The sequence below is a fragment of the Emys orbicularis genome, chromosome 2 (genome assembly GCF_028017835.1).
Source record: "Emys orbicularis isolate rEmyOrb1 chromosome 2, rEmyOrb1.hap1, whole genome shotgun sequence".
NCBI classification, from domain to species: Eukaryota; Metazoa; Chordata; order Testudines; family Emydidae; genus Emys; species Emys orbicularis.
In genome coordinates, this window is record NC_088684.1 from 81,868,516 (window position 1) to 81,882,862 (window position 14,347).

At 40.5% G+C, this 14,347-nt stretch overlaps 1 protein-coding gene across 1 annotated transcript in view; it reads right to left on the reverse strand.

Moving 5' to 3' along the window:
* Positions 1-14,347, reverse strand: part of TTC39C (tetratricopeptide repeat domain 39C) — a 69,496-nt gene that overhangs the window by 40,054 nt on the left and 15,095 nt on the right. The window contains exons 2-4 of the mRNA XM_065399543.1: positions 12,312-12,360; positions 10,590-10,718; positions 3,626-3,740 (exon numbers count right to left, since the gene is read on the reverse strand). Coding sequence (XP_065255615.1) covers positions 3,626-3,740; positions 10,590-10,718; positions 12,312-12,360 — 293 coding nt within the window. The remainder of the gene's footprint in view (positions 1-3,625; positions 3,741-10,589; positions 10,719-12,311; positions 12,361-14,347) is intronic.

The following is a 14,347-nucleotide window of genomic DNA, read 5'->3' on the forward strand; positions in this document are numbered from 1 at the left end:
ATTGTATTGCTCTTCACAAAAGAACTCCCTGCACTTACAAAAGGAAGTAGAGGAGAAGGAATTGTGAAAGAGGATTTTCAACTAGCCCAATCTCTTTTAGACACTGGATGTATGAAATGGAAATGAAGCCACAAGCTTACTTCCGACTATACATGGAGATCTAATTGCACAATCATAGTACTAAAAATTATGTTTGGACTCTCCAGAAGAAGCCATGTGCAGAGAGAGGAATAACCCATATTGGGTACTGGGAGAGGGAAGGGGAGACTACTATAATACTAGGGAATGTCCAAAGCTAGCCTGGATGGAGAGTAATGGAATTTTCAGTCAGTGAGCTTTACAGCTGAAGTAACAATAAATCAACATTCTGTATACAGCTCTATAAGAAATTGCAGGAGAGCAGCATATTAAAGGTGAAATTAATTTTTTTTATTTCCAAGAAAAACTATAGAGTTCTGACTCTATTCTGTCACCATTGATATTAGCAGCACCATACACAATGCAGAATACTGCATTCGCTACATTGTTTTAGGTATTGGTGACACCATGAGCTGTAGCAAGGGAAACAGATCTGTGAGGGCCTGGCCTTTACAGGTAAATAAAGGAAGATCTGGTTTTTAAATAAAGTATTTGTAAACTGTATTTCTATTATACTGAAAGTGAACTGAAGTGCTCTTTTGAAATAAATATAAAAATAGTTTAATTGAGATCAGATTTCTCATCCCCCATTGCTTTGCTCAGCAGAGCACCCCAAGACTGCAACAGGCCTACTGGAGTTAAACTTTTTGATTGTGTGTGTTGCAAATGAATTTTTATTTTTTTACTATTTCAACAGGAAAAATTAAGCTATTTATTGCAATAAAATATTCCAACCATAACCATGATTCAGCTATATTGCGAGGCTAATGTTATTTCAATTCTCTAATTAGGCCACTTTTTTGCTGCATAGAATATTCAGCAGTTATGTGGTTCACCACAGTACAAGTGCTTATACAATTCTGTACAGCAATGCAGTAGGGATAGAGCAACGGGAAACAAACCAACCAACCACATTTCACTCATCCCCACAGACTGTGTTTCAGTTAGTGCCTTTGATAAGATCACTGCATCCCTGATGTGTGCATTGCAGAACTTCATCCTTCCTGCTTACCAAAGTACTACACTTTGAAAATTTTCTGACAAAAACAGCACATCTCATGATATGGTATACTGAGATATGTTAAAATCATAAATCTGAGCCTTTATTTATTCATAATGTGGATTACTTAACTCTTTGAGATAACACTTGAGTTGAGACTTCCTGACATTAATTGCTAATGGATTGCCTGTGCTATGACTGCAGTGATTAATTTCAAGAAGTTTAAATCCCTGCAGCAATGTTAAATGCACCTAGGTAGCAGTCCAATAAAGATCAGATTTGTTTTATAAATGTAGTAAGATGAAAATAGCTACAGTATGTGTGGGAGAGAAACATTAGCCCAATGAGCTACTAAAAGGCAAACTGTTCATAAGCCTGTGTGTTTTCATACAGCTGCCTGTCAAACTGTTCAGCAAAAAGTCAATGATTTTCTACCCATCAATTGAGAACCAAGCAATTTACACATGAAGATTTTGTCTCAATAATTTGGTTCTCTCACTATACAAAAATCTAGACATAATGCCATAAAGCCATAAAAACTAAGTATGTGTATAAAAACAAAAAGTTAATCTGGCCAAAAGCTGGATTTCTAAAATGATTAATGGGTGATAGACTCAACTGTTCAGCAAGTTCACTCTCACACTGCTACTGACAAGAAACTGGAGGATCTTTAGCCTCAGAGGAGGGTAGCTAAAGATTTCAAGTGAACTGTTCCTGAGTGGATAGACCCAGAAGGGCTGTAAGGCCTGTTTCTGTCCTGAGTTGTTACTGCTGCTTCCTCAGCATTCTCCACAGCAGACCAGAGGAGGAAAGGAAACTGACTGCTCTCTCGGCTTTTGGGTCAGATGCTGTAATGCAGTTATGGTATAAATTCTGAAAGGAGGGAAGATTTCAAGGGGAAAATAATGAGCAAAAAGAGTGAGTGAAAGCCATATACTACCCACTTGGAGTGCCAAGAAATCCTAAATGACAGCTTATTGGTATGCAGTGTTGTTGTATCCATGTCGGTACCAGGATATTAGAGAGATACGGTGGGTGATATAATATCTTTTACTGGACCAACTTCTGTTGGTGAGAGAGACAAGCTTTCGAGTTCACACAGAACTAAAGAAGAGATCTTGTAAACTTGAAAGCTTTTCTCTCACACCCACAGAGGTTGGTCCAATAAAATATATTACCTTTTGTCTCATCTTATTGGTACAGCAGACAATAGTCCCTTAGTTTATATATCTTATCTAGAACCAAGCAAATTGCAGAAATACTGGTTTTTGAAAAATAGGGATTTCCATAACAGAAGGTCCCATGTTCTCGACCAATGATATTTACATTATTTTAATGGTAATCTGGATAGTACTTCTTGGATTTTCTTCAGCAGCCCTCCCTCAGTCTTTGTTGACATAAGTGAATACTTGGAAGCATGCTCAGTTAGCACATGACCTGGATCATCTTCTGTATAAATTTATGGGGGCAGGAATGTCTTTCTATTATGCCAGAGATCAAGCAATGCAATGAAATCTGGAAACAGTTTTACAGCTGAGACAAGGAGAGGTTTGTATTCCCTAAATCAGGATTAATTTCTGTGGCAAGCAAGCACCTGAAACTGTTGTGCTCCATGTTTTAATGAATAGAGTCTTTAGCACATTAGAAGTTTACACTGTTTAGTCAGCTTTTCCATCTTTAGCACTAGACTTGTTAATTCAAAACCACTTCGGTCAGCAATTTCTTGCTATCTCCCCCATTTCCTGAATAGGATTGCGAGCAACTGTATGAGTGTGGGGGACATAAGCCTGTCCCCATTACCTGGGCTTTGCGGGAGAGAATTTTCTCATACAGTTTCAGCCAGTACAACTTAAGATGCACAAGGCACTTATACATCTTTGCAATGATTCCTGAGGTGCATCTATGAGGATATGCAAAGTATTCTCAGGTATATATAAGGGAGGACCAGCAGAATGTTGGGTATTGGTATAACAAAAGGCAGAAAGTCCTAATTTATACAAATCAAATATACATTATTTAAAGGCCCTACTATATATGTATGCATATTTATGTAAAAAGTTATCATAAATATCTTTAATCCTAAATACAAATTTAAAATGTCTCATTTTTGCACTACTGAGACCCAACTTTTAAACCTAGCAAAAACTGGCAAAGACCCACAAATATACCCTTTCACCTGCAAAACCTTCTATTTCCATATGCAAATAAATAATTGCACATAATATTGGTGCATGCTTGCATACCAAATCCATGTGAACAAATATAAGTTTTTAGGGTACAATGGCTGCACATTTTGCAGACACATTCAGTTTTGAAAAATCTAATCCCTCATTTCAAATGCAATGTCTCTCTTTCACACAAAGCAACCATCTTTATCAATGTGGGTACCGGTAATCATTTTCACACTTTAGAGATCAGAAGTTAATACTCACTCTACATGCCAATGAAAAAAAAAGCTAAAATATTATTACTATAGTCACACCACACCTGACAATTCCTGTTTTACAAAACAAAGCACAGCCAGGTAAACTTGACAGTCTGCTACAATTATCTGTCTCTGTAGTCGATCCATCATGGATGGTGCAGATTTTCGGCCATCAGCCTGTTTGAAATATACAAAAGCAGGGTGTAAAAGAAATTATTTTAATTTCAAACTAAACTCCTATAATCTGCAATATTTATTAAATCACATAATTTATATTGTATAAATCTTTCAATTTTGACTGTTGGTGCACAGGCAACCTTGATTTTCCAGCAAGTTAAACATATTCTGTATGGGAACTGCAATAATCCACAGTGAGCATATCAAATAATATGGAAAAATATTTATTTTAGAACTTGATTAGTCTATAATCAACACACATAGCAATATTTGCCTGGCTTAGTATAGCCATTTCCTGTAGTTCCCCCCCACACAAAAAAGTGCTTAACTGTATTACCTTAAATAGTCTGAAAAATTGTACAAATTAACGCACAGGATATAAACACTAGTTTTAGAATTTCTAAATTAACTTCAACCATGTTATTTATACAAAATTACACTTAAAATAAACATTATGAATTCTATTATCAATATCAGATTTCCTCAGTGTTGAAAAGCACATCTAAAGAGAGTACCAAATTTCATTTCATTCAAAAGTTCCCTATTTAGACCTACTGTTTCTTTAATTTATTATAGTGCCATAGCTGTCGATGAGCTTTTGGAAAGAAATTTATATTAAACAAAAACAAGACCAAGATCCTTGTCCTAGAGAGACTTCTCAGGTAAACACCGATGTTTTGTTGTAAAAGATACCAGAGGAAGTTTTTGTTACTCTGCACATACATTACAATATAGAAAGGTATTAAGCATGCATAATACTTTACTTACTGATTTATGCATACATAAAAGTGCAGTTACTCTCATAGTCACTAGAGATGCAATGGCTAGGTGCTGAACGAGGAGACTTGGGCCTGGCAGTCCTTCATCCTTGAAAATCTTTCCAATTACCAGATGGCAAGATAGCATACCCTCTAAAGCACATAGATCTTTTACTTTGTATGAACATGGCTAACCACCCTTTTTCTGCAACAATAACCCTCAACTTTTCAACTTGACATGTGAAGAGTTATTTTATACAACTCTGAAAAAAACGGTTACCTACCTTTTGTACCTGTTGTTCTTCGACATGTGTTGCTCGTGTCCATTTCATTCTAGGTGTGCATGCCCTTGTGCATGGTGGGAGATTTTTGCCTTAGTGGTATCTGTAGGGACAGCTGTGGCGCACCCTTGAGTGCTGCGCTCATGCATCAGTACATCAGGCACTGCCAGCCATATGCCCTCTCAGTTCCTTCCTACCAGCAACTCCGACAGAAGGGCAGGAGGGCAGGTAATGGAATGGACATGAGCAACACATCTCGAAGAACAACAGTTACAAAAGATAAGTAACTGTTTTTTCTTCGAGTGCTTGCTCATGTTGATTCCATTCTAGCTGACTCACAAACAGTGTCAATGGAGGTAGGCTCAGAGTTCATGGTCTTGCAGCACTGCTCTGCCAAAGCCAGTGTCATCTCGAGCTTGCTGGTAAGTGCATAATGAAATGCAAACATGTCTGCCACCGCAACGAACAACCGCGTTGACTTATGGAACAGTTTTGTTCTATCTATGTAGAAGGCCAGCGCCCTCCTGACGTCCAGGGTGCGTAGCCAGCTCTCCTCATCTGACGTACGGGGCTTTGGAAAGAAGATGGGTAAGTATATGTCCTGCCCAGTATGAAACTGGGAGATGACCTTGGGCAGAAACGATGGGTGCAGTTGCAGCAGTACCTTATCCTTGTAGAAGATTTTATAGGGCAGTTCCGAAGTAAGCGCCCTGATCTCCGGCACCCTGAGGGCTGACGTTATCGCAACCAGGAATGAAACCTTCCAAGAGAGAAGTAGGAGAGAGCAGGAAGCCAGAGGCTCGAAGGGAGGCCCAATGAGCCTCAATAGCATGAGATTCAGGTCACAGGGAGGGACGGGATCCCGGATGTGTGGGTAGAGACACTCCAGACCTTTCAAAATCTGGCCCGTCATGTCATGAGAGAAGATCAAACTGCCTTGGAATGGAGGATGGAAAGCTGAGATAGCGGCCAGGTGGACCTTGATCAATGACAGGGACAAACCTTGGAGTTGGAGGCGCAGCGAGGCCTGCGCGGCCTGGATATGCCGTTCCGAGACCCAGCATGTGAACCTTTTCCACTTGGCCAGGTAAGTCACTCTGGTGGAGGGTTTCCTCCTACTCAGCAAGACTTGCCGAACACTCCCGTTTGCCCATGTTTAGCAATGGAGAAGCCATTCTGTCAATTACAGCACCTCCAAGTTCTGGTGCAGAAGGCTGCTGTGGTTTTGGGACAGCAAATCCAGCCAGCGGGGCAGCTATCGAAAGGTCCAGCAGCATGCCGAACCAGTGCTGGCAAGGCCAGGTGGAGGCTATTAGGATAATCTTCGCCCTGTCCTGCTTGATCTTCACAAGGACCCTGTGAAGGGACAGCACTGGCAGGAAGGCATACATCAGAGCCCCCAACCACATGTTCTGTTCATTCTAGGGGATGGATGGAGCCCCTGTCCATCCCCCAGAATGAACAGAGCACATGGCATTTCCTGTTCTGCCTGGATGCAAACAGGTCCACCTGGAGAGTCCCCCAGCTCTGGAAGATTATACTGACTGCCTCCGGATGGAGTGACCACTTGTGGCGAGACAAAAAGGTCCTGCTGAGGTGATTTGCTAAGATGTTCTTGGTTCCGGGCAGGTGCGCGACAACCAGATAAATGGTATGCCGCATGCAAAAATACCAAAGGCCGAGAGCTTCTTGGCAAAGGGCCAACAACCTGGCTCCACACTACCTGTTGATGTAATACATCGCAGCAGTATTGTCCATCAGGACTGCACCACCTTGCCGTTCAGGTGGGGCAAGAAAGCTTGCAGACCAGGCGAACCGCTCCGAGCTCCCTGATGTTGATATGAGGGCCAGATTATCCCGCAACCAGCGGCCCTGGGTGCTTAGCTCGCCCAGATGGACTCCCCAACCCAGGTCCAAAGCATTGGAGACCAGGGTCAACGATGGGGACAGGGCCGCGAAGGGAACTCCCTCTAACACTGACCCAGGGTCCCACCACCAATCCAGGGACAACCGGATGTGATCCGGCACCCTGACTACCCAGTCTAGGTTGTGCCTGTTGGGGATGCAGACTGACACAAGCCATGCTTTCAGAGGCCGAAGATGGAGCTTTGCATGACTGACCATGTATATGCATGCGGCCATGTGGCCCAACAACCGCAGGCAGTGAGCCGTGGTTACCGCGTGATTCTTCACATGGGAGATCAGGTCCGACATGGCCCGAAAACACACTTCTAGAAGAAAGGCTCTAGCTCGTGTGGAGTTGAGAACTGCCCCAATGAACTCTAGTCACTGGACTTGCATTAAGGTGGATTTTTTCTTGTTTATTAACAGGCTCAAGTCACAGCAGGTGGAACGCACCAGATCGAGGCTCCTCTGCACTTGTTCCTGAGACCTGCCCTTGATGAGCCAGTCGTCAAGATATGGGAAGACCTGGACCCCTCAACATCTCAGATAAGCAGCTACTGGCACCATACATTTTGTGAACACCCTCAGGGCCGAAGAGAGGCCAAAGGGCAGCACTGTGAATTGAAAATACCCACCCACTATGAAACGAAGGAAACGCCTATGACCTTCGAATATGGAACTAAGCATCCTTCAAGTCGAGGGCGGTGTACCAGTCTCCCAGATCCAGGGAAAGGATGATGTAGGCCAGGGAGACCATGCGAAACTTCAACTTTCTGAGAGACTTGTTGAGGCGACGCAGGTCCAGAATGGGTCTGAGGCCCCCTTTTGCTTTCGGGATTAGAAAATTGCAGGAATAGAACCCCTTTCCTTTCATGTCCTGAGGGACCTCCTGCATTGCCCGCAGGTGCAGGAGGTTCTTGAACTCTTGAATGAGGAGTTGCTCGTGAGATACAACACTCGTCCTTCACATCTGATTCCCCCAAGCACTTGAGGCAGCTGCTGTGGGGGTCACTTTCAGACATAGTCCTGTTACAGTCCATGCAGGGCTTAAACCCCGGAGACCGGGGCATGCCCCGCTTGGGGCGAAGTCCCCGATGGGACTCTAACTTCTAACTACACTTAACAACTACTTAACACTAATTACTATAAACAACTATTTACAAGGCCCTAAGGCTCAAAGTCTGAAGAGACGAAACCACTAGCCTTTGCTATGCAAAGGAAAGGTGCTCCGACTAACCACCACAGGCGGTAAGAAGGACTGAGAGGGCGTACGGCCGGCGGTGCCTGATACACAGATGCATGAGCGTGGCACTCAAGGAAGTGCCACAGCCAATCCTACGGATACCGCTAAGGCAAAAATCTCCGATGACCACGCACGTGGGCGCACGCACACCTAGAATGGAATCGACATGAGCAAGCACTCAAAGAAGAAGTCTAATGGCATAACAAGTTCAGGTAATGATAAAGCACCTCCATAGGTGCATCTTGGGAAGACTATATTATGGAGTTACAGAAAATCGCACAAGATTACTACTTCTGAGATTCAACTAGGCCCACTAAAGGCAGAAAAAAGCAGATTTTCTTTTAACTACATATTGTAGGTAAAGCTGCTCGTTTTGGCTGGTGAAATTCCTTGCTCAGTTTCTTACAGGAATGTATTCCTCTTAAATAACTTTTGGGTTAAGATGTTCAGTTTATTTACATTGAAACCTTTCTGCATACTACACTGTCCACAAAGGCGTTGAAACAGATACCTTCTCTAGTTAGATAATGTGAAATTACAAGAATTTGAAAATTCATATCTTTTCCATTTAGGGCCTGATTCTGCTCTCTCAGTAGTGTAAATCAGGAGTAACAACACTGAAATCCCTTCTCTGTCACTGATCTATTATATGACCTTGGACAAATCACTTCACATTTCTGTGCCTGTTTCCTCCTCACCTTTTGTCGATTTAGATGGTAAACTTTTCAGGGGAAGGAATGCATCTTCCTACGTATTTGTACAGCACAATGGAGCACCAATCACAAACAAGACTTTTGGATATTTGTGACCCAGGGACCCCTTAGTGCCAACTGGCAGAGGGCATAAGGGGTGGTGCATAAGGGCCTGATGTCTATATAATAATGCACCAAAGGGTGGCATGTGAAGTCTCTACCAATAGCCAGTAACACACTGGACACCCTAATCATTGCAAGGTGCATGCACAGACATTATTTAAGGAATTAGGTATCTATACTGAAAACTATGTTCTTAAGGTGTGGGGGTTAAGATAGGTCTCTAGAAGGTGATAAACAGGTTCTGTTCAGGCGGGGGGTAGTAGACATTTATCTCTCTAGCTGGTCACATGAAAGATCTAAAGGAAAAAAACAAACACAGGGTGTCCTGTTTATGAGTAAGGGCAATGGTTTTTTGGGGTATAACTGGGGGTACTGCAGTACACCCCAGGCCCTTCATTGAGATGAATTATCATCGTGTTCTGTCTTATGAAAGAGGGTCAGATCCAACCTGGCTAGAAAATACTGGAAAGACTAAGTGAGCTAAACTTTCATTAGACAAGATGGTATCTTGTTAATTAAATCTAGGCTCTAGAAGACATTAGAATTTAATTTTATATGTAAGCATTTGTTTCCAATACTTTCACTTGCTACTTCTAGAATCTCTACTCTTTGTTAAATAAATTTTTACTTATTTTCACTAAACATATTTAAGTGCTGTGTGTTAATTGGAGCGGTGATCCTCAGGTGAAACTGGTAAACTGGTATGTACTGTTCCTTTGACAGCAGTGAATTTGTGAATTCTGTGAACCAGTGGTGGACACTCCAAGGAGATGCTCAGGGAGCTCAAGGGTTGGAATGTGCCTCTCTCTAATCTGTAGAGAGAGAGAGCAGGGCTTGCATAGGCCTGGCGTGCTGGTGTTGCCTGTGGTCAGTGGGGATGGGGAGCTGACGCCTGGAAGGCACAGACAAGCCTTCCTCATGCTAACTGCAGGCAGTACTGAGGTGCCTCACAACCCTGGCTACCCCTGGGAAGCATCACAAGATATTACTATGTATATAAACTAAACAAATAATTATCCGGAGTAATCAGACTGCATGCTTCCTGAAAGAAATTCAGCAAATGGTCGGTCCCTTGAAGAGTATATGTTAAGAGGAAAAATATTTCTTGGCATCAATCACAGCTCTTCTGTAGAGTCACACATTCCTTGTACAAAATAAAATAAAAACAAAACAAAACAAAACAAAAAAAAACAGACTCCAGGTGGCTCCTTAGATAACTCCATCTCAACACAGCCCAACTGATTCAATTCCTAGAGCTCACCATTAAACCCCAATGGCATCCAGACACCAAAATCACAAGGTTTCAGTGAGGAACCAGAGTCAAGAGCCTCCTCTAACAGCTGATAAAAGCAGCTGGTAACCAGACAGATACACCAGTTGGGAGGGTAGACCAGGTGTGCCTCATCAGCAGAGACCACCACAAAAATCTGTGAGGTTATGACTAAACTCTCTGTCTCTAATGCTAATATGGGTATGGGATAGCCTCTGCATTGAAATATTCAGAATATCTAACCCAGCAAAACACAACCATATGGGTGGCCTTACGGGAGCTGTCCTCAACTCTGGGTAAATCTCTCTCTCAAATTTCTAAAATGCCCATCAGTGTGGTAACTAGCCTCTTTAAACCTAGAAATTCCATATGCCAGCCCATCTGAGCTGACACTGTCATGCAAATTGAAATTTTCAAGAACAACAAACCACAAGGATTCCCAACAGCGGTTCTGACATCAACTCAGCTATGAAAACCCCTCTTGAATGCCAAAGAGAAAAGGAAAGGTAGAAGAAAGTTTTCACAAACGGTTGCACACAGTACACAATAGCTAATATTTTACAGATGCTCCACTTACATTCCTTTTAATTTTATTCTTGATTGTTTCTATAACTCCAGCTTCTTCACTCTCACACAGTTTTTCTGTGGCTTTTAAATCATCACAAGCTAACTGCATTTTCTCTTCTTCAAATGTCATCATGGCATTCTTTCAAAAATAAAATGCAAAAGATTTGAATAACAAAACAACAAGAAATTTTACATCAGCTATTGGTGCAGTAACTATAGACAAAAACTAAATAAGTTTCTTTAAAAAACATTTGAGGATTAAATTGCTACTCGAGACTCATGTTGTGTATATACACAGCTAGATATATATACACAGCCCTTGCCCAACCGCATTTAAGTGTCCCTCACTAAAATGTCAAGAGTCTGAAATCAGAACTTATTAGCTGACTCTGTTTCTCTTAACAAAACTGAATGTTTAATATATAGTTGAACTGAAAATACTGTCATATTACATTAGCTGAAAAATGAATTACATTACATAAATTCACTTTCAATTACTGTTATACAAGATTCAATTTGTGTCTGCGCACATACTGTTTTATATAAATTTATTCACGTAAATAACATGCCTCAAAGTCAAGAACAAATAAAACCCACTGCATTATGAGTGATAATGAGCAGAATCCCTATACTTCTTGTTAAAAAAAAATAAAAATCATTTCAGCTTCCATTTAACCTAGCTAAAAGAGGGTCTCAGGATAACCGACTTCTTTTTCTGATGCTTTGTCTAATGGAAATACTGGATGACATAGGCATGCGAAGTGCTGTGGCTATCTTTAGAACAGTAACTAAGCAGAAGCTTTTCAAGGTACAATGATGCTGTACTGTGCTGTTATACTGGTTCAGTAAATCAACTCAGATGAGCAAGCCTAAGAGATTTTCATCATGTTGGCCTAAGGCAAGAGGGAAAAATCCTCCTATATAATATGCCTTTCCAAGTCATGTAGTCCACAGACTGAGGTGTTTAAAATTAATTTAATGTACAAAAAAGCACTTCTGGAATATTATAAAATTATCTTCTTTTTTTTAAAATAAAATTTTACTATTCTATATATGGTTGCAGTTTAGGATTAAGCAGGCAAGTCACAATAAGGTCAACTTAAAAACAGGGTTCAAATACTTTCTTATATACTATTAAATATGCTTTTAGATCAGCAGCTCATTTTCATCCCTTTTCTCTCTTCTTCCATATACGATGTACTTAACACATTTTCAGAAATGTGACTGATCATACATTAATAACCTTTAGTCTATTAGCGTTCTTAGTCCTCAAATACCTCTGCACCTTCAAAAAGGGTACTAATTTAAGATGTTTTCACATGAAGCCCACCAGTTTTATTCTAAAATAATGATAAATGAGACTTAGAAATTAACAGTTTATTATAGGACAAAACTGAATGTATGAATTTCATTTTAATAACTTTTTTTCAGTAAAGCAAGATAATCAGTCTTTGGCTTTTGCTTTTAATGGAACATGTCAATATTTAATAAATTTGAGATGTTGAATTTATAGAACCCTTTACTCCCAATTAAAACCACATAAAAGAGCAAAACAAGTTAAGATTCCATGTATGCAATGTAATGAGTTATGCATGTTTTATAACTACATTAATTTTAATATTCTAAAAGAGTTGAGCTTAACAGGAAAAGACAAATATACACACACGAGGAAATTAACAATGATACAAACAGTGAGATGAATTCTCTCTGCTCAATTTGTTCACCCACTTACCAGAAAACTGACAAAACTGGCCCCAAAACTCATTAATGGACTGTGGTTTCTGTAAAAAAAAAAAAAATGTAGTTATCACATGTACACATATAGTTTACTATAACAAGCACCTATAGAAAATATCTGATGTCAAATAAGGGTTATATGTCTGGGAATAAATCTGCTTCATTAGACCAAATTCTGAACTCAAAAAGGTTTTTCAATCAGTCACTATATCCTCCTGAAAACAAAATCAGGAAGCCAAAAGTTAAGCCCCTTGTAACAACAGGTCAGCATATTCTTTCAAAAAAATATTTTTGATTGGATTTTCAATATTCATCTAAAATTAAACTTATCAAGGAGTATGTTTAAAAAAGAAAAAAACTGTTATTGTTAAAACATATCTAGTATTGATTAAATGACATGAAAAACTACATAAGCCTGATGTACTCAAATGTACATCTTTTTGGTGGTTGCTGGGAAAATACTCTATTATAAACTTGTCCCGGCAGATAACTGTTAATTGATTCCATTAAAAGAAGATTTTTTTATTTGTTTTTCATTGATTTATGCAAGATCATAGTGTGAAAAAAGTGGGTACATGATACTCTCCAGGGAAAAAGCCACAAGATGGAAAGAACTCAACATAATTCTCTGTGGATTTGAGTCACCCCTGCTAGTACACGAGCTGGAAACTGCAAATTTCTGTCTTTCAGGGTTTCCATGGCTCAAAAGTAATAACCCATGGGAGCGGGGAGACAAGCAATAGCCTTGATATTGCAACTGCATCCAATGGGGCTTCACATGAGCCAGAAATTCACCTGCATGTATGCAGTTGCAAATTTGGGACAAATGGGGAACTCCATGGGGGTTCTGCTAGGGAAGGGCCACTTCAGATCTAAGGCCAGAAAACCATAGGATCCCTGAAGGTTGGGGCGGACATGGAGATACAATGATTCAGCAAAGGCAGTAGAGACATACATTTTCCCTGCTCAATGTCACCTATTTTAGGGGCTCCACTCTCCAGCCTGGAGCCCTCCCAACAGAGCAGGTATTGAGGATGCCTTGCACTATTTCAACCCTCTGGTGGGTGAGCACTCTGCTGTTAAGGAACCTTGCAGTTACTGCCGGATTTATCCCTCAGCAGGGACCAGAAAAGTAGCAGAGGTTATGGCCTTCCAATGATAGATCTGAAGGCAACTCAGAGGGCATCCTTGTTGATCTTGGACCAACTTTGATCTCACCTCACTGCCTGGCATTTCACACCTATCCAGCAGCATGTCCTTCAGTGAGCCATGCTGCGATTGGCCATACCCCACTGCCCAATTGTTTTCTCCTATCCCTCAACTTCTGAACAGATTTCTATTTGTAAGAGTGATTACAATATTCCCTGGTATTCTATTTCTAGAAGTATCTAATGTGTCTTTCATCTAGTCAAGCGCTCAGGAAATATGGTGATGGACATGGCAGAAATGTATATATAAAAAGAATGCGACTTGGAGACCTGAAGTTCCATTTTGATAATTCATAAGAAGTCTGATTCTTTATCTGCTTTGTTCCAGAGATCTAAAATAGGTTAGAAGTCTCTCTCATTAACTTTTAGTAAATGAATTAAGAAATTGTACATCACAGAAGGTTTTCCTTGTTTCATGAGAATTAAGGTCTATTCCAAGAGGGTGACAGCAATTCCTGGGCCAAACAGACAGGCAGGTTATATTCAGTACTTGGGTCAGGTTTCAGACTGAATGACCACTGCAATCACACAATCACTACAAAACCCTGTCTATGGCTAAACATAGAGCTAGCTGTCAGGAACTCTTGTTATAATCTCAGCAATGCAACTGATCCACTGTTTGGCCTTGGACAAATCATTTGTTTTCCAATGTGTAAAATAAGTAAATATTATCATCCTTTTCATTAGCAAATCATGGTTTGTGATGGTCTCAGAAAGCCAAGATGTAAATGCAGGTTTTTCACAGTTTACCCATGTTTTACTTTATGTATTATATGTAACCATAAAGCCAATAAGCTTGGAGGAAGCAAGAGAGGAAAAGGAA